At 41.0% G+C, this 20186-nt stretch overlaps 1 protein-coding gene across 3 annotated transcripts in view; it reads left to right on the top strand.

The window, feature by feature from the left end:
- The window catches only part of TPST1 (tyrosylprotein sulfotransferase 1), a 33513-nt gene that overhangs the window by 11501 nt on the left and 1826 nt on the right, over positions 1-20186 (top strand). For 2 of the 3 annotated variants that reach the window (XM_057385532.1, XM_057385531.1), the window contains exons 2-5: positions 5826-6784; positions 11697-11895; positions 19101-19151; positions 19941-19995. In XM_057385532.1, coding sequence (XP_057241515.1) covers positions 5919-6784; positions 11697-11895; positions 19101-19151; positions 19941-19985 — 1161 coding nt within the window. In that variant the 5' untranslated portion in view covers positions 5826-5918 and the 3' untranslated portion in view covers positions 19986-19995. Of the gene's footprint in view, positions 1-5825; positions 6785-11696; positions 11896-19100; positions 19152-19940; positions 19996-20186 lie in introns of those variants that run through there. The other variant, XM_057385533.1, reaches the window with a different exon arrangement.

Below are 20186 nucleotides of genomic sequence, written 5' to 3'. Positions count from 1 at the left end.
GCGGGCGGGAGAAGTCGCGGCGGGGGCTGCCGGCGCTCCGGGTGCCTTTGTTCGGTGTCGGGGGCGGCTGGGGGACACCGGGAGCGGTTTGTGTCTGCGGACACAGCGTGGCACAGGGCACGGAATGGCTTGGCTGGGAAAGGACCATAAACATCATCCCGTTCCACGGGCAGGGACACCTTCCCTAGACCAGCTTGCTCCAAGCCCCGTTAGTTTTATAGTTTTACAGTTTAATAGCTTTACAATTTTATAGTTCTATCGTTTTATGGTTTTATAGCAGTCGATTGGATCTGTCACTTAGCTGGAAGTGGGTTTGCTGCCGGCGTTGCTGGATTAAGCCGCTTGCGATTGTTCTTATGAATGTGCCGTGCAATTTTTCGGAGATCTGTGTGGTTTTACTGGTTTTAAGCAGTTTGATTCTCTGCAGTGCCTCGGTGTGTAACGGGGTGCTGAAATCCCTCTGAGGAACTGCACAGAACAGGAGCTCGTCTGCTCTCAGTGTGACATTTTTCCTCTTTTTTTTCTGGTTTTTTTTCCTCTTTTATGCATAACTTTAAAGAGCTCAAAGCCTCTGCGTGTCGCCAGTAAAATTCCTTTTGTTGAATTGTTCTCCAGCAGGAACTGTAAAACTTAACAAATACTGTTTATTCTTGCATAACCCGGGAGCATGTTGGTAACTCTTTTTTGACCATTCTGTATGCAAATCCTGATAATTTGCTGTATATATTATAGATGTAAGTAGAGCAGAATGAATGGAGTTATTTCCTTTGATTTGGAGCAGAACTCTTTAATTATCTGCTTTTTAAAATTAAATTTTAGAGGCCTTAAATGTTTCAAAACCTAAAAGCGTTGAATTTTAAATGTTTAGATAACAAAATGGAAATGCATAAATATGAGCACATATTTTTTTTACTCTTTATAATGCGGTTGAATAGAAATAATGAAATTATTGCATAGTTATGTATTGTATACCCTGATATGGAAACATCATTTTCTTCAGTCTGTGACTATGAAGGTTAATTTTGAATTTTCCAGAGCTTTAGATTTAAAAAAAAATAGTCAAGAAATGCAGGTTCAAGGAATGCAGATGTGTGACCAATGTCTCTCTAGTTTCTGCAGTGTGAGCTATAAGGGAAAGTTGTTCACACATCTGCATTCCCTGATAGTGATCTTGTCCAACTTTGTTCTGTCATTCTAGGAGTTGGCTGTCTTTCATTCCAGATGTTTTCATGCCAGGTGATTTACTCCTTATTTCTTTGTGGACTCCTTATTTCTTTGGGGAGGTGAATAAAAATGATTCCTTCTATTTTCTCATTCTTTTTTTTTTAACCATAGGATTATAGGAGGAGAAATCTGAGGCAAACAGCTGCAGGGCTTGAGGGCCATGAGGGCTTAAAAATATAAAGAAATGTGTGTTCAGTTTCTTAATGTATATTGTTTTGAGGATGATTCTTGAGAATTCCCAGTATCTGCTGCCTTTCCAGTATTTATTTTGGCAGAGAAAAGGTGAAAGGTTCTGGAAGTGGCAGGGAAGAAACTGATAAAAGTTGACGTTTACTTTTTAAAGTTTAATAGCATTTTCATTTCTTCTTCTCCAAGAGCAGAGTGACAATGGATAAAAGCAGTTTGGGATGTTTTTTCCACCCAACTTAGCTGCCTTGCCACTTTCAAATGAATTTCATTTTCAGTGAAGTTTTGGGTGTAGTAATCAGGCTGTGCATCAGACTCTTCTATTTCTGGAGGGTGTATTTTGGAAGCAGCTCCATAAAGCCTTGGGAAGGGAGGGGGGTGTTGTCACAGCCCCAGAGGATCAGGGATTGAGTAGATCTCCTAAGCAGGGAAAGGAATTATAGGAATTATAGGAACATGGTGGGAGGACATGAGGGGAAAGAGAACTTTCCAGTAGATGAACTCTTCATATACTTCCCTCTTGCTCCTGCTTTTTGGCCCAGGATTTTAGGCTCCTGTGGAGCCTCCTGCCTTGTTGGCACAGAGCTGAGTGTGATCCTTCCTCCCAGCAAAGTTCTCCAGGAGAGCAGAGCTCAAACACTGGCCCTTGACATTTTTCAGAGTTTTACATTTAAACCAAACCCTCCCAAAAGCCTAAGTTCAAGGGAATTCAAATGTGTAAAAACATTTCTATAGTTCAGTGAGAACTGTAAGGKGAAGTTCACTGCACTTGGGCAGATGCAGGAACAAAATATATTCCATAAAATCGAAACTGTGCCCTTCCTAGAAAGAGATYTGATAGTCAGAAGTGCAATACGTGGAAGCAGAGGACAATCTAACCCCTGCAAAATCCTTTATCTGTGTGTGGGGTTGGATTTTATTTTGAGATGGATGATGCCACTGTCACTGCCCTCTGGATTTAACCCTGGAAAAGCTCTGGTTGAACATGAGAAGGGAGGTGCTCCTTTTCCACCCTCCAAAGTGAAAAGCTGAGCTCTGGAGCTCCAGAGGATTCCTTGTTCCTGCCTGGTAATGGAGCATCTTCTTTCCCTCTGGCAGGGAATGTTTTAAACAGCAACAACYCCCAAACTGTTCTGGCATAAAACACAAATGAATAACTTGCCTTCTTGACTAAGCAAAAAATTTTCAACATTTTTTGGATGAACTTGAGGGAAAAGGTCTTGACCTGCTGCGTGGAGGGGGAGGGCAGGAGAATGAAGTGTGTGCAGAAGGAAACAAAGCAGTTTTGCTGTGCTAACATCATCTCGGGGCTGACTCATAGGCCTGACTTTTCTGGGCATAAAATCCACTTACATACAATTCTGCTTGGCTGCACTTTCTTGTGATGAAACTTGTAGATCCTAATTATTTTTATTATTTTTTTGTGAGTTCCACTGAAATTTTTCTGGGAATTCTTTTTATTMTGTCGCTTGAAACTTGCCAAATGCCTCTCTGCCACTGCAGCCATCTGCARCTTCCTCAGCTCATGACTGGGTTGTGTTTGGGTGATTGTGGGGTTTGGTTTGAGATATTTTTAGTAAATATATTTTAATATTTAATATTAATATTTTGAATATTTTTAATAAATGTCTGGGCTTGCAAGGTGAGTAGCACTTTTCTCAGGTGAAAACCCCACAACATTTCAAAGCTCTGCCTAAGTRCTGTCGAGGGATTGCTGATTGCCTTGTAGTGATTTGGAAATGCTGTCAATTGAGTTGCTGTTAGCTGCAGAGCAATCATAAATAACTTTTATAATCCTCCGGGCTGACAAATATGCTCCAGAGCACTTACTCATGGGGAGGAGGGGCAAGGTGGGGTTTGTTTGCAGAGCAGCAACTTCCATATGTCATCCTTATCCCAAAGAGCTTTCCTTGGAACTTCAGGCACTGCAGGGAGTTTGCTGGCTTGCAGAAGAAATTAATTTTGTGAGAGGAGCTGGTTGTGACTGCTCCTCTCCTGCTTTTCTGCCATTCAAAACCTTGGTTTTCAATAAACCACAGTTTATGGCAGGGCATGCCTGCAGGTGAAAAACCAGGACAGAAGGTTGTAGGAGAGTTTAATCCTGGTTCTTTATGGCCTTGCAGCTTTGAACTYCCCAAAACAAGTTCCTGCATCAAATGGATGAGTCTGTGGGTGATGGATTTGGGTTTTTTTGTGCCATGGGGGGTTTTTGGTGGGGTGGGTGAGTGGTCAGTACTCCCAGGCTGAAACACTGATTTTCATTCACGGCTGGAATTGTGCCCAGAGCCATCWCTTGTACCCAACCCATCACTGTACCCAGCCTGAACTGAGGATTTCCACCTTCGATCACCAGCTGTTCTCCAATACTGAGAGTTCTTCAGCTTTGCTCTTAAAGCTGGGTTTATTTGATTTTAGTTTAAGTGATCTTCTCATATAAATCTCTGCTCAGGTTAAACATCTGAAATTTAATCTTGATATGCTTTTCCTTAGTGATCATCTACCTAACTTTTGCATTTAGGGAATGTTGGTGTCTTCAAGGAGTAGTTTTTAGTTTGGAAGATGAAGGTTTTTGGGGAGGATTTTTTTTTTCCTCCTGAGGAAATCAGCTTTGTGGAATTTACTCAAACTSAGTCATGGTAGGGATTGTAGGAAGTGTAAATATTTGTAGGGCTTGTGTGCTCTGTGCTAAAATACTGTTTCAGTTGTGTTAATTCTCCTCTCCAGTGAGTACTGAGAGCTGAATCTTTACTGTATCTGAAGACTTTTCAAAGATTCTGTACTATTTGTTCATTTTAAGCAGGACAATTTCATTAATTCCAACTTGGCTCTGCATGGTGAAACTTTCAGAAGAGAAAGTTTGTGATTTTTGCTGCTGTGGAAGTATGAACTACATGATTTATTTTCCTTTCTTTTTGAGCACTGTTCAGATGACCTCCACTTAGATTTCTGTGAATTTGAGGGTTTTTTGTAATGTTCAGTTATTTAAGGTCCAGTTAAAGCAAGGAGAGGTACATGAATAGAATGAAACTTGTCACAGAGGATGGATTGTTCCTGTGAGTGGTGTTCTGGCCAGACAGTGCTGGCCATTTCACAGGAAAAGAAGGGAATTAATCCTTGAGTTATATTTCCAATTTCATTTTGGTAACAGAGGCTAAAAGCTGAACTTTGAGTATAATATTGTGACAGCTGTTGAGTGGAATAAGCTTTGTTGCTGTGAAGGGGCAAAACATTTTCTTGGATGTGCTGCCAGAGAGAAACACTGCTCAGATGGATTCCTGTGTCAGGAATTCCCTGCTTTTCCCCACTCCTAATTGGGAATTCTGTCCTCTGGCTGCACTTTCCCATAAAACAGGGATGGGGCTGGAGAGCTTCTCTCAAATCAGGAATTTTCCAGTTAACAACTGGATTTTAGGAGGAAAAGGTTAAGTGGATAATGGTTTGRGGAGGGGGCAGGGAGTGGGCAGAAGGATCTTCTCCACTCAGGAATGTGTCCTGTGCTGCTGACAGAGATGGAAAAGCTTGGAGGAAACAAATCCTTTAAAATGTTGGCAGTACCTCCATGCTTGGAGCTCCTCCCAATTAAAAGCATCTGTGATTCAGAGTGCTCAGTGAGCTGRTTCAGCCCTGAACAGCCAGCTCTTCCTTCAAAATTCCAGCAGGGTGCTAGTATACTTGAAATTTTGAGAAGAGGAGTCACTTTTCAGCCTCCTTTATCTGAAAACCCAAAGCAGGTGAACTGCAGGTAAAATGAACACAGGTAAAATKATTGTCTGTGCATTAACTGTTAGAAATGAGGAAAAAAATGAAGATAAAAGTTGAGTCATCCATGCAGCATAATAAAGATTTATCTAAGCCAGTGTTGGATATTGCTGGTATTCACTGTAAACATGGCATGTTCTTAGTCCTTCTTGGAAATGGAATTTAACATGCAGATTTTGAAATTATKTCCCATCTAAAAGTTTTGCTCAGACGCTTATGCATGTGTACAGATCATCTAATAGTCTTTTTCTTCTTGTCTGTAGACATGAAAATGACTTYTGAATAACRCCATTTTAAGAAGCCCARCTGAATATTGGAYATTAGAAAAAAGTYCTTTACAGGAAGAGTGACAAAGCATTGGAATGGGCTGCCCAGGGAGGTGGTGGAATCATCATCCCTGGATGKGTTTTAAAAGAGATTGGATGTGGCACTTGGTGCTGTGGTGTAGTTGAGATGTTGGGCATGGGTTGGACTCGAAGATCTTGAAGGTCTCTTCTAACCCTGGTGACTCTGTGAAAAAGAAATAGTGGAAAGCTTTGCTTGTATTTTGGGGTTCAGACTTAATCTCATCTCATTACAGCTTGGAAAGACAATGTCTGTGTTGATTTATTGTAAAAAATTTCTAATATTTTTTTTATTCTTTCTCTGCTTGCCAGACCTTAATTTATTTCGGATTAGGATTCCCATGGCAGGTGAACTAGAGGATCACTTGGACTAGGAGGTGTCTGCTGTGCGGTGACTGTCCCAAGATGGTTGGGAAGCTGAAGCAGAACCTGCTGCTRGCCTGCCTGGTGATCAGCTCGGTGACCGTGTTCTACCTGGGCCAGCACGCCATGGAGTGCCACCACCGCATGGAGGAGCGCAGCCAGCCCCTCAGGGGGGACGCTGCCCGTGGGGACGGTGCCAGGGCCACGCTGAGGACAGCCCCCAGGGACAGGGACAGGGCCAACAGGACCCTGCCCTACAACAAGGACATGCCCCTGATCTTCATCGGGGGCGTCCCTCGCAGCGGCACCACGCTGATGCGCGCCATGCTGGACGCGCACCCCGATATCCGCTGCGGGGAGGAGACCAGGGTGATCCCCAGGATCCTGGCTGTCAAACAGATGTGGGCCAGGTCCAGCAAGGAGAAAATCCGCCTGGATGAAGCCGGAGTGACGGATGAGGTGCTGGATTCGGCCATGCAGGCCTTTCTGCTGGAGATCATCGTCAAGCACGGCGAGCCCGCTCCCTAYTTGTGTAACAAAGATCCCTTCGCTTTAAAATCCTTAACTTATCTCGCCAGAATTTTCCCCAACGCCAAATTCCTGCTGATGGTGCGGGAYGGCCGCGCCTCCGTGCACTCCATGATCTCCAGGAAAGTGACGATCGCCGGCTTTGACCTGAACAGCTACAGGGACTGCCTGACCAAGTGGAACCGCGCCATCGAGACCATGTACAACCAGTGCGTGGAGGTGGGCCTGGAGCGCTGCATGCTGGTGCACTACGAGCAGCTGGTGCTRCACCCCGAGAGGTGGATGAGGACTCTGCTCAAGTTCCTGCGCATCCCCTGGAACCAGGCAGTGCTGCACCAYGAGGAGATGATTGGAAAAGCAGGGGGGGTTTCTCTTTCCAAGTGAGTATGAGCCTTTCTCCTTCGCCTTGTGTTGTTCTAAGGGGTAAAATATAGAAAAAACGGTCATAATTTGGTTTGATTTTTCCCTAATGATGCCTTGGGCAGCTGATTTATGATGAATCTGGAAAATGAGAGTCATTTTCAGTTAATAATTTGCAATCTCACATCAATTCTGCTGAACAATTGTCCCGCTAATGTGTTACACTCGTTATAACATATAAACAAAYTTTTAATGGTCAAGGCTAAGTTGAATTTGAATATCTGATATCAGCTTTACTTTTCTCTAATGTGTTTTTTTTTAACTCCTAAGGGTTAGGGTTAGTGAATGAGGGTGCCCCAAAATAAACTTGAGCTGTTTTATCCAGACTGCTGTTACCCRTCCCAGCAGGATCACCCATTTGATTTCAGCAACGATATTGTTGTCAAGGCTAGAATGGCTTTGGAATTGTTTTTGCCAAGAGCATCCTYTTCCAGGAAACTCGAGAAACTGATCCAAAAGAATAGAAAGCAGAGCTGGCATGCTTTTCTCTTGGCGTGTGCTCCTAAAAGACCAAGGATTTTGATGAAAATTAACCTTGCTGTAAGCAAATCTCTCACTGTTCTGCATCYGTGCACCTGATTCAGCCACTTTCAGAAACCAGCCCTGCTTAAAAAGCCTAGATGAGTTTGTAAAAAGAAAATCTGATTAATTCTCTAGTTAACTACTCAGGTTTCTTTGCCACTGTTCACAGCTGAACAACTGAAATACAGAAGCTTTTTCATCTTTACATTGAGAGAAAGGTTTCGCTGTCTGACTCTTTATTTTGCGGTGGGAAAATTAAAGATTTTTTAAAGATTGGATTTCTAAAATATTGAATATTTAAAATATTGAATAAGAACTTTTTCTATTCCAGCAGCAAAGCCTRCCCAGGTAAATTTCTCAGCTGCTGGATTTTGAATATTTAGCACTGGCCAAGCGCTTCTGAGTAAGAAGCACCTTGCACAGCAAGCATATGCAGTTACAGCGTGATTCTATTTATTTAAACTCCAGTTTTGAGAAGTAAAAATTGGGAGGTTTTCTTTATTTAATGCCTAGGAACATGACTGTGGATTTTCTAATATATTGTAAGTGCCTGTGATTTAAAGCAAATATAAAATTATGATCAGTGGCTACAAAGAGAGCTTAAAACTCAGGTAACAATTATTTATTTACARTCTGGAAGGTTTCACATCACCATTCCCACTGAAGGAACAGCCTCCACTGTGTTCCCAGAGTTATCAGCAAAGGATCTCATCCTTTTTTTTTTTTTTTGGGAGTGTTGTTTGCCAGCAAACTGAAGCTTGGTGGAAATGTTAACCTGAAGCAGCTCCCTGGAAGCTGATCCATGTGGGAACTTCTCCCTAAATACCTGGGGTTTGTTGCTGCTTCAGCAACTAAAATATAAATGGRTGCTTGCCAAGTTTTCTTAAATGTCCTGTAAAAAAATTAACTGTGTGTAATCCCATTTCTAGTAAAACATTACTGCCTTACAGCTTCCAGGTTCAGAGTTTTTAAAAATTAATGGACCTTCATACTGTAAAAGGCATATTTAGTATTATATCAGGTATATTCAGTGTAACCTTACTGAATTCCTGTTAATATTTCTTGTGAAATCTGGTGGAATGAGGTGGGAGGAGTTGGGAATCCTTGTTTCTAAAAATTTAGAGAATGGGTTGTTCAAGGTAAAATGGGACCTCATGTTTATTTTTTTTAGTAAAACCTTCACATTTAAGATATAAGTATGAACACGTTCTTGTGACCCTCAGGTCAGTCTGGTCACAGAATTCTCTATATTTTTAGTATCTCTCAGCAGATGATCTATAGAAGCAATTTCTGATTTCAGAAGGTTCTGGCATTGATGGAAACAGCCTGAGTTATGGGTGTTATGTGCGGGTTTTAAGTTATGGTTTTTATCTTATCAAATACCCTTGCAGTAGATGGGGAGATTTGGTGTTCAGTTGTAGGATTTGATAAAGATTTCAGTGACTCAGTGATTCAAGGGCTGCARAAAACATGGTGAATATCAAAACCTTAAACTTCAATGTCTGGTTTATGGGATACAGCTGGAATTGTGCAGGGGGAGTGGGAGATTKCCCAGTCTCATGTCCTTGTACCACTAAAAACCTGCTGCTTTGGCATCCCAGCTGGGATATTTTGTAAAAACTAAAAAAAAAAAAAAACAGGCAGAGCCCCTGCTTTCATCATCTTTCCCTCACCTGTCAGACTCCAGATCTTTCCCTCAGGTTCAGCATCYAGTTCAGGTTCCTGCTGCTGCCTCAGGTCCAGCCTGAGATGCCTGAAGGTGTTTTCACATTTTTTAAAAAGAAATCTGACAATTTTTTATCATTTTCAGATATTTAAAAACATTTTGAGATGAAGATCCCAGTATCACTAAAAGATCTTTCCACGAGATAAATGTTCCAGAATATGTTTCTCAGGCCTTATTTTGATTTTTATCCAGAAGCACTGCAAGGATTTGTAGCAGTGTGAAATTTTCCGTGGTTTGAAGTTGCTGCTAGCATTGCTGTTGAAGGGACACATTACAGACTCCACACTCTAACCAGGATTGTTAACTGAGCTCTGCCATTTTCCCCCTAAGTGAAAGCAGCTGTGCTGACCACTGATGTAAAGAAATGTCAACCCCTCTGGAGCAATTTTTATTAGGTTTATTATGGAAATAGCTGTCCAGGCAGAATTACTTCACAATTGACTAAATTTAGCACGTAGCTCTYGTTTGATTCTGGTACAGATGTGGAATTATTTGGGGTTAGTCCTGTGTGCTGTGCTCCCAAAATTGAAATTCTTCCTGGGATTTTGCTGTTGAGCTGGAATCACTGCCATAGGCACTAACAATTTCCCCAAGAATTGGTGTTTCCTTGTTTTCCTGTTTGCATTTTTAGTATTTCTTCCTGTCCCCAATCTGTTTTCCCCCACAATCCTCAGAAGTTTTTATCTGAAGAATCTTTCCCACAAATTGTTTTCTTTTCCTTCCCACCTTGACTGAAGRAACACAAAAGGATTTATGCAGACCAAGTATGGATATTTTTCAATCAATTTGGGAGCAGCTCAATGCAGTCCTTGCTTATCTCTTCCTTATCTCTTCCTGCTGTCAATCACCAGGAAATGTTTCATKCTCAGGGTATTGTTACCAAGGACTAAAATGAAATGACACTTTTAAAATGTGCTTTGACATCAGGATGAGGTTTCCATATGAGTACAAATTTTGGTCCCATTTGACCCCAACAGCCATTTTTGCTGTTAGCCCAGCCCATTTCCTGGTTCTCCCAGTATCATTCTGATTTTGAACAGTCAGATCAATTTGCAGTTTTGCTGAATGGATTTTGGGTTTGGCTGCCTCTGTCTGGGGACCATAAACCTTAGATTTTTCCAACACCTTGTGAGGATTTTTCCTGATTTTTCCCAATCCACCTCTCACCTCCTGACTGTTGTGSTGCTTTGACTCCAGCCCTGCTACTTTGAATTTCTAAAACTCCACTCTTAGWACTTCTTTTCTGGCAAATTTGAGGTGGAGTCTGATGTTCATCTTCTAATTAGAAAGWTTATAAAGGTGGTGCCCAAACTTTTTCATTTTCCATCCAGACTTGTGAGCTGAGRCCAACAGCCCTCAGGAAGGTTGAAATCCAGACAAAATTCCCATACTGAGGTCCTGCCTTTGGTTTCAGTCACTGGCGATGGTTGAAGAGGATAAAACTGAAAAATTCTGGGATTGTTTTAGACTTYTTTTTTTTTGTTTGTCAGACCCTCTTCAGCTTCCATGAAACACCAATCTGAAGGCCCTGTTTGCAAAACAGTTTCCTTATGATCATTTCCTTGTYTGGTTTGTTYTTTGTTGATWRTWTTTCAATTATTTCACTTTACTGACYTTCCAGCATTGGATGACTGATTTCCTTCCTYTGTYCTGGGAGGATTTWAGTTTTAATGAGGAGTAAAAAAGARTAACAAGGTGAACACTGGGGACAGGTGTGTGCTCAGCATCAGTTTTGAGGCAGATAGAAATAATCCTTTTATATATAAATAATGTCCAAACTCTTACTGAGGTCAGAAAAAAAAGGGCTTTAAATCATTCAGAATAAAAACTCATAGAGTTTTCARTTATTCTGCCTGAGTCCTGTTCCAGAAATCAGCATAGTAAAGAAACTGTGTMTCTTACAATTTGAAAGGAGCAAGGAATGTGGGAGAATGAAGCAGTGCCAGATTTCTTCCCTGGAACAAGAAAACACAGCAAAAACACTCCGGAAAAACAGAACAAAAAAGAAAATTACATTAGRACTGTTACTAAATGAGCAAGAGATCAACTGTTTTTTAAATATGCCTCTGCTGTGATTGTGCATTTGCCTTTAAGAGCTGTGTTAGTGATCAAACAATCAAAGGAATGGTTATTAAAAAAATACTTCTGTAGTTGATGACTTTCTGTCATCTCAGGTCTCCCTTTTATTAAACAAGGAAAAGATGAATCACAGAACGGCCGGGAGAAGAAATAACACAAGGATTGGAATTTAGARTACAACTTTATAGAGCATCCCAGACAATGAAGCAGCAAATGTGGGAATGTGCCAGTGGGCAAACAGCTTCTGTGTAGGTGTGTGCTTACTTCTCACTTTGCAGCTCTTGGGCTTTCTCTGCTGCCTTTGATGGAATAAAGAAATTCAGCACAGTGTGAGAGCCCGAAGCAGGCAGCAACTGCAAATATGGTGTGAATTATTCTCATTAAAACTTCACTTGCCATCAGCTCTGTAGAAAATACAAAACTTTGAGTGGGAAGTAAAAGGGACGGGGAAAACAAAAAGCAAACAAAACAAGCTAAAGGTCTTAATACCATTGCAGAAATATTGGCTGGAGTAGAAAATACAATTTTTTTTTCTCCTTCCCCAGGGTTGAAAGATCCACTGACCAAGTGATCAAGCCAGTGAACGTGGAAGCGCTGTCCAAGTGGGTTGGGAAGATCCCTGCTGATGTCCTGCAGGACATGCCAGTGATTGCCCCCATGCTGGCCAAACTGGGCTACGATCCCTATGCCAACCCACCGAGCTACGGGAAGCCTGATCAGAAAGTGGTGGAAAACACAAGGAGGGTAAGGCTTTTGTGGGTTTCATTATTGCCTAATGGGAGCTGTGGAGCAGGAGTCTGGTGTTTGCTCTGGGGTTTTTAAGTCTCTTTCTGATACTTTTGGATACTTAAAATGTGTTTTCATTTGAGGGGAAAGAAAATTATTTGGGATCTTGAGCTGTGCTGCTTGGTGTGTGGAGCTGAAGCTCTTCAGGGAACTGGTTAGCAGTGGAAAAAGTTTTCTTGTCTGGATGTCAGACTGGATGGATGAGCTCAGCTTTTTATACACGAGGGTTGGCAGAAGCTCTGCCACAAATTACACCCCAAATACTTGGTAGGGTTTGAAAAATGACCCATAGAAAACAGCCCATGATGATCAAAATGTCTGAGTTTTCAGTTCTTTGGAGAACAAACYGAAGATGGAGAAAGGGCTGGTGCTGATTAGCCTAAACTTCAGGATTTTAATCTGGATTTAATGGTGCTGGAATTTGGGTTGTTAGGCTATAGAGTTGTTTATCCCTGGAGGTATCCATTGAAAAGCTCATTACCATTGTTGGAAGGAGAATTAATAACTCTGCTTCTGTTCTTTTGGGCATGTATAGTTTATTAAAAAAAGGTGACTGCCGCAGCGAAGTAATCAGGGAAAAAATGGAATTAAACAATTTAAAAAGAGTGTCTTCCACCAGATTTCTGAACCTGAAAAAACCCTGGTTGGGATGCTGATGGGATAGATGGGAATGAAAAAGACGTTGGGGGTTTTGAAGCCTTTAAACACTTTTGCATTATTTCTTTTTAGAAGAAATGGTGTTAAATATCGATCAGTGTATTAAAGGCTGCTTAGGTTTGTTTTAATTAATCGCTGATAGCATGGAAAAGGTAACTCACCCCTTTTGGTTACAATTTATAAGTTCCCTGTTTTAAAAAGCTCACAAACAAATTAACTTTTCTTTTCTCAGTTTAAAAAAGTGTTCAGTACTACAAATTGCAAATTGTATTGGTTGTATCTCCCTGATAAACTTGACACAAGTTTTTACAGCCTGGTGACCTTTCTGAGGCCTCTCCCTGGGTGTGACAAGCTCAGGCCAAGCTGTAGAAATTGTCTGGATTTCTGTGTTTTCTTGAAATGCGTTTGATTTCAAAATGCAAGAGAGAAATTCAGGAATTAACAAAGCCAGGAGCACCTCTSTAAAGAAATGAAAACCTAATTTCAAAGGCTGAGGGTTTACTGAGGCTTTTTCCAAGTTTGCTTTGAAGGGTAATTTGTTTGTTTACTGACATTAAGAACATCTGTTAAAAACTGAAGCTGATGTCAATATTGCAAGCATATGGAACCCTCATTAATATTTTGGCTGGTATTTTCATCTCATAGCTTTACTTACAGCCCCAGACAGCATTTTAATACCCAGCATATATTTTTAATTGCTTGTTCTTTGACAAAATTACATTTGCATGTGTGGTTTGTGCAGATAGAAATGAGGGAGGTGTTCTAAATGAGTGCTAAAAGCAAGAGAGTTAAAGATGGTTCATCTTCAAAACTTAGAAAAAAAGAAAAACCGAATTTTTCTTTAGAGTGTGAGTTTGGGCAGCAGAAACAGCTCTTGTGGGTTTCCCTTCCTCTTCCAGGAAATTCATTCCTTGCTGCTGCTGCTGCTTGGAGAAGAAAACATTTATTTAAATGGCTAAGAAATAAATCAGGGTTTTTCCAGCCTTTTGGAGCTGCCACTGGGCGAGTTCAGTGTGTTCCTGTGTGCTCTGAGCTGGTGAATTTGTAAATCATTGTAGCACTACTTCTGCTCCTGCTTTCTTTCAGTTTCTTCACCTGGGATAGCCTCTCACAGAATTTTGTGCTGGATATGTTGTTGAATATGGATAAATACAAAATATGGATGAAATTGTCCAAAGAAAGCCTTTCCAGAGTTGCAGCACACACAGAATATCTGGATCTTGTTTTGAGCCATTTATTGGCTCGTTTTGTGTTTGGAAGCAGCTCTCTTACATTTATATTTATGTTTGTGGGCTCCAAGGCTGTAAACTGAACACAGAACTTTGATTGTATTCATTGAAAACAGATAAAGTTTAGACTTCTAAAGCYGAGTAAAATCTGTTATTTCTTGGAAAAGACCAAAAATTGCTCTTAACAATAATAATTTTAATAATTTCCACTTTTCTTAAGTGAAAATACTGCTCAGCAATTTAAAGGCTGCTGCTCTTAGTCCTTAGGTGAGAACCAACAGTGTAAAAACRCCTAAAACAAGGGCTGGTAGTGGAGAAAAATGGAAATAAATGGCTGCTGTGGTACAAAATATTMATTTCCCTAAGCTTTCTGAAAGTCAAACCCTGTTCTTTATTCCTCTTTTCTCCTTTTCTGTCCCCTGCTGGTGACTTCCTTATGTACAGCTTAAATATCTTCKTTTTTTCCTTCAGTTTGGAGACAAAATGATGATTTTCTCCAGCTAAAGGACACTGCTTAAATTAGAAATGCTCTTCCTTGTAGGTAATGCAAGGGAAGCWATGCTCTCTGCTAAATTTGGATTTTTCACTTGACTGTTACCTGTGTAGGACACCAAAACGCTGAGGTTAGCTCTCCATGCTCCTGCTGCACAGCCCAAAAATAATCCCATTCAACCTGTGCTTGTGTTTGACATCTCTGCTTTTGCTTTAGGAGCTGACAGAGCACGAAGGGAACTTCATCTCTTCCCGTGTTGCTCTCCCAGTTCCGCRGGGATGTTCAGAAATGAAACATCTCTGACAGGATCAGCACTGGAGAGTCACGAGTTGGACAGATTTTTCTGATGTTTTCAATAACAAAGCCATTAACTCGCTGTTGATCTGTTTCATGTTAAGCCTGACGATTTTATCTTTTCTGACAGTTTCTCTTGTCTCAGATAAAGAATGCAGAGCAGAGAGAGAACAACGTCTGGCCAGGGTTGTGCTGTTCAGATCTCTGCATGTGACCCCTTCAAGGCAGGATGGTTTGGCCAGCACTGAATATGTTGTGGTTTTCTTGTAATTCTGGTACTAATCTGTTCATTTGATGACTGCAAGGGTTCCTTCCTTATGGATACATAATTTGTTGTTCCCCCCGAGAGTTTGAACAAATTCCACATCCTGAACAGAAAGGAAATCAACATCCTGGAGTAAATGCAGTTTTCATYTGCCAATTATGCAGAAAATGCAAATAATTAAGCTGGCTGAGCTGGAAGCCCAATCTCTATAGGGTGAAATACAAAAATGCTTCACTCCTCATTAGAGCAGTGTGTGATATGTCCTTATCAGTGCTTTGAGATGGTGTAAAAGTGAATGTCAGCAGTTTGACAGAACCCACAGARGAGGAGAGCAGCTCCCAGCTGCACAGCTCTGCCTCCTGCCCAGCACAAACTCTGCTCTTGTGTTATGGTTGGCACTGGGCTTTCCTCTCACATCTGTCATGAATTTCATCAGATTTTCTTTGGCACGCCCTTCCCRCTAAATCAATTTGGATGCTTGGAATACACACTCCAGCAAGCTCTTTTAACTTCTTCATGGAGCTGTGCTTCTTGCCCTGCAGAGATCCAGAGGTGGAAATTACAGAACTCCATAGAAAGAGCCGTGRGTTTCACCAGGACTCTTCAAATACACGTGGCTCTTCTGATGCCATCCCTGAGCTGTTCTCCAGCTCTGCTTTATATCCTGATGATGGTGTTTCAGTCCAGCTGATGGTGTTTGATATCCAGCTGATGGTGTTTTGTGCCTAGCTGATGGTGTTTTATATCCTGATGATGGTGTTTTAGTCCAGCTGATGGTGTTTTGTATCCAGCTGATGGTGTTTTGTATCCAGATGATGGTGTTTCCTATCCTGCTGATGGTGTTTTATATCCAGCTGATGGTGTTTTGTGTCCAGCTGATGGTGTTTTGTATCCAGCTGATGGTGTTTTATGTCCAGCTGATGGTGTTTTGTGTCCAGCTGATGGTGTTTTCTGCATTAACATCTAGAGGAAAAAACAGTTTATTCCCTCTAGTTTCATGCCTGGTTTCACTTGTGAGGAACCAGCTCCTGTTAAGAGTCCAAACATCCATGAAAACCAGGATTTCAAGAGTTTGTCTTTGAGATTTGACTCTGATAAAAGGTACAAAGTGTATTTATCCTAAGGCACGAGGATAATTGTGCTGTCAGAGCTGTGTGAATGCCCATCTGCTCAGTGTCTCCATTTTCACTGATTAACCTAATCTTAAAGGCATTTGGCTTTGTGAGCATTTTCTCTGATTTTTCAAACAAAATCTGGGGAAWTATTTCATCTGTCTTGTGACCACAACAGCACAGACCTTCTCAGTGTCCTATAAATTYATTTAATATTCCCTTTAGTGGGTGTTTCTTCCAACATAGGGATCTCCAACWGCACAGTTTTTCTCCAGAGGTGCTGCTATCTCATTTTTTACAACAAAACCCCTCAAAAACCCTTAACTCTGCATAGATATGATTAATAATGCATAAAAACAGTTATTCCCAATCAAAATGTGAGCTGACATATGGGTCATATGGATCCCCAACGGCACAGTTTTTCTCCAGAGGTGCTGCTACCTCATTTTTTTACAACAAAGCCCCCCAAAAACCCCTTAACTCTGCATAGATATAATTAATAATGCATAAAGAGAGTTATTCCCAACCAAAATGYGAGCTGAGGTGTGGTTGTAAGCTGCCTTTTGGCAGCTGTTCATGGGTCTGTGTAAAATCCTGCTCGGTCTTGTCCCTCCTGGGTAAACATTTRCATCTCACATGGCCCTTCCTTGGCAGGTCCAGCAGAGGTGAAGAATTGGGTCAACCTTTAAAGCTGCCTTAAAAGTGAAGGAAAATCTGAAATTTGAGGGTACCTCTGTGTGCTSTGGAGTAGAGGTTTGGTTCTAGGAAGGGGCTCTGGGATTCTTTGCAAAGCAGGCAGGAAAATGGGTGAAAAAATACTATAATCTTCTATGTAAATGAATTATAATTCTGWGTTGCACTTCTGTCCTTAACTTCTCCCTGTGTATTTAAAAGGGTTTTTTTCAGGCAGCTGGATGTGAAACTTGTTTTGTGATCACTTCTTGACAATAACACGAGTTCAGTTTGGCCATAAGAATGTGTTTTGGGKTTTTTTTTTTTAACAGCTCAAATACTGCCAGCACTGAACAACAAACTGACACAGATCCCCGTCTTTTGGAATTCCATTTGGACTTGTAAAATAATTCCCTTAGAAATGGTAAACACCATTTCTTCYCAATTTTACTGAATTCTTGCTTAGACTGGAAATAATTCCAATATCCTGCTTCTGTCTCTGTAATGCCACTGTGAGTGATGTGTTTTAGACTTACAAATTGGTCAGAATTGAAAGAATTCAGAATCCAAAGCCTCTTTAATTTCTTTGGCTGCAGATGGAGTAATTGTTTTTAGAATTTCTGTTGATTCCTGAGTTTGATTCCAAAGGGACCACTTAGAGTGTTTTTGGGAACTCCTTTAAACCAGTTTCTTTGCATTCTCCATCCTGACAAAACCAGCCTTTAGGAAATGGTAATTCCAAAACAGAATTTGTGTGTTAAACCTAACCTTGGGCCTGCCACTGCTTTGATTTGCCTTGGTAAATTGTGCTGTGTGAATGATATTTTCATATGAATCATATCTTTCCAATATCAGTATTCAAATACTCAATATCAATATTACAAAATCAATATTTTCAACATGAAATACCCTCCAAACATTTGCTTTCCAGTGACATTATTTTTGCTGATGGATTGGTTATCTGTTATTAGATGCTTATAGGGATAAATGCTGTTCCTACAAAGGTAAAGTTTTTAGAGCAGACATAAATATAGATGTGGAATATAAACATTTAGACTGAGTCATAATTGCAGGAAAAGGAAAGGAGAAGGATTCTGAAGAGCAGCCTCGGGTTTGGTCCCTCTGGTTCAGTCCCAAAGTGCTGTCACCATCAGTATTAATTGTTTTTAAGAATTCCCAGGGGATGACTGCCAGAAAAGGTGAAGGTTCCTGACTGTTCCTTCCAACATCAGCACCATTTAACAAAAAAAAGAATGTTTTTTTTTCTTGTGAACCTTACTTAGGTTACACTGTAACATTTTTGTTGTGATAATATTGTTTTATAACTTCCATTCCTGTTCTCTAGCCCGCATTTTAATGGCTTGGATAAAAGCTGAAAATGAGAAATCCTCTCCTTCGTTTATAAATATTTATAGTGAAACAAGGCTCCAATAGCCACACACTGAATTTCTGCCCAGGGTGACTTTCCTGAATGTTCCCGTGGGAATGACAATGGCCTCTGGCTGAATAGGGATTAGAGTTGTTCCTGTTTTATCTAAAACACGGAATATCAGAAGGCACAGAGAGTGTGTGTGTGTGTGTGTGTGTAGTAATTCCTGCTCTCTGGGGTTTGGATCCCAGGGATGGATTGGGGTGGGAGCAGCCAATCCCAAATCCATCCCCAGGAGTCACAGGATATGCTGGGATGAGGCTGTGCCAGGCAGGAAATTCAGAGCTGACTCAGCTGCAGTCCCAGGCCACCGTAGAATATTGACAGGCTGGGGATGGCTTTGTATTCATCTGCTCACAGGAGAGCAGAGAAAATTGTTCAGAAAYGTCCCCTGGCTTCCTGCAGCTCCTTCCTGTGACACAGAGTGGGGAATGCAGCTCGGAGCGAGGCTTTGGGGAGCCCCATTGCTATTTCTTGGCTTTATGGAATTTTTCTAAGTTTGGAGGAGCCTCATTGCCATTTCATGGCTTTATGGAATTTTTTTGAGTAGCTTTGGAGGATCCCCATTGCCATGTCATGGCTTTATGGAATTTTTCTGAGTAGGTTTGTGCCCTTTTTTAATTTTTATTTTTAAATTATTACACAAGACGACAAAAGTCATTGGGATGGTATTGGGTATTGGGATGATCAGTCTTTATGGTTCAGCAGAAAGGATAGTAAAGCCCTTCAAGTACACTTATTTTTTTGGGAAAAAGAAGAACAAAATACTTTTTTTGTCCCCTTTTGGAATGTTTAATCTCAGAAGCAAAGAGCTTTTAAAAATTATCCTCTAGAGAGAAGACAATATATTGCCAAAATGTTTAATGTTCTAGCATTACTGGATGCTAATAACACAAAAGAACCTTTTTCTTCKTTWTTCTTTTTTTTTTCCTTCCCTTAAGAAGCTCTTCAGCATTTCAAACAATAGTGAATGAGTGCTTTGAGTAGTATAATTTTTTGTTTGTTTCTCCAGGTCTACAAAGGTGAATTTCAGCTTCCTGACTTCCTTAAAGAAGTGCCACAGGTACAGTATTGAATTCATTTCCTTTCTGTGGGTGTAGCAGCAAATAATATCAATCAGCCTTTACAAACCAGTTCTTCATGAGCTTGATTATMTTGAACTCAGCATCCCAAACCTTTCCTGAATCTGTGGAAAACTCCAGAGTTATTAGAGTGGTGTTTGTCAACCTCAGCTGCCTGGATATTGCTGTGAAATGGAAAAAAAAATTGAGACTTTTCTGGACCAAACTGCAAAGTTTGTTACTTGTAGAGGAGTTTTATCTTTTGTTACCTTGGTKTAAAGCAAGTCTAGTCCGAGGGCAGAGTTATAAGTACTGAGAGATTTTAAAAAGAAATAMGAGATGTTATCAAAGCAAATAAAACCAGCCATGGATGGAGTGGTGTTGATTTAGTAGCCAAGTGAGCCATGGAAYTTCAGATTTTACTGAAAATTCATAATTTGGTACCCCCCAAATGCTGTTTATTGTCATCAGTACCCTAAGGAACCTGCAGAAAACAAGCAAAGTCCTTGTCATGGAGCTTCCAAACTGTAGGATCTTGTGGATGTCAGAGAACTGTAAAATCCAAGAGTGGTTTGGGTTGAAGGGTCCATRTTTTTCCACCCCTGCCACAGGGACACCTTCCACTATCCCAGGTTGCTCCAAGCCCTGTCCAGCCTGGCCTTGGGCACTTCAGGGATGGGACAGGTTAAGAATACACAGGAATCTACCACAGACAAAGCATTTTGACTTTTCCATTTGTTCAAATAAAAAAACATTTGATTAAAAAGGAAAAYCAATTTCTTTTGTTCCAGCCAAAGAAGACAGTAGAAAGGAAGTCCCGTGGCAAGATAAACTGAACACGGAGCAGTAAAGTGCAATAGCTGTAGTGTGTGTTCCATGTTTTCAGAATTTAACCCAGCAAATCTTTCTGAGCAGCCTTTGTGTGATCTCTAACGTGGGCTTGGCTTTTTTTCCCTGGATGTTTTCATCACTCAGTGCTCGTGCTTTGCTCAGCTGCTGGAGAACCATCCAGCCCTGTTGCTCAYGGCGTTGTCCCC

This window comes from Malurus melanocephalus, unplaced genomic scaffold (genome assembly GCF_030028575.1).
Source record: "Malurus melanocephalus ecotype Western Australia unplaced genomic scaffold, MMel_1.1 scaffold_838, whole genome shotgun sequence".
Taxonomy (NCBI): Eukaryota; Metazoa; Chordata; class Aves; order Passeriformes; family Maluridae; genus Malurus; species Malurus melanocephalus.
The sequence above is the reverse complement of the archived record's forward strand: the minus strand, read 5'-3'. Positions and strand labels throughout refer to the sequence as shown.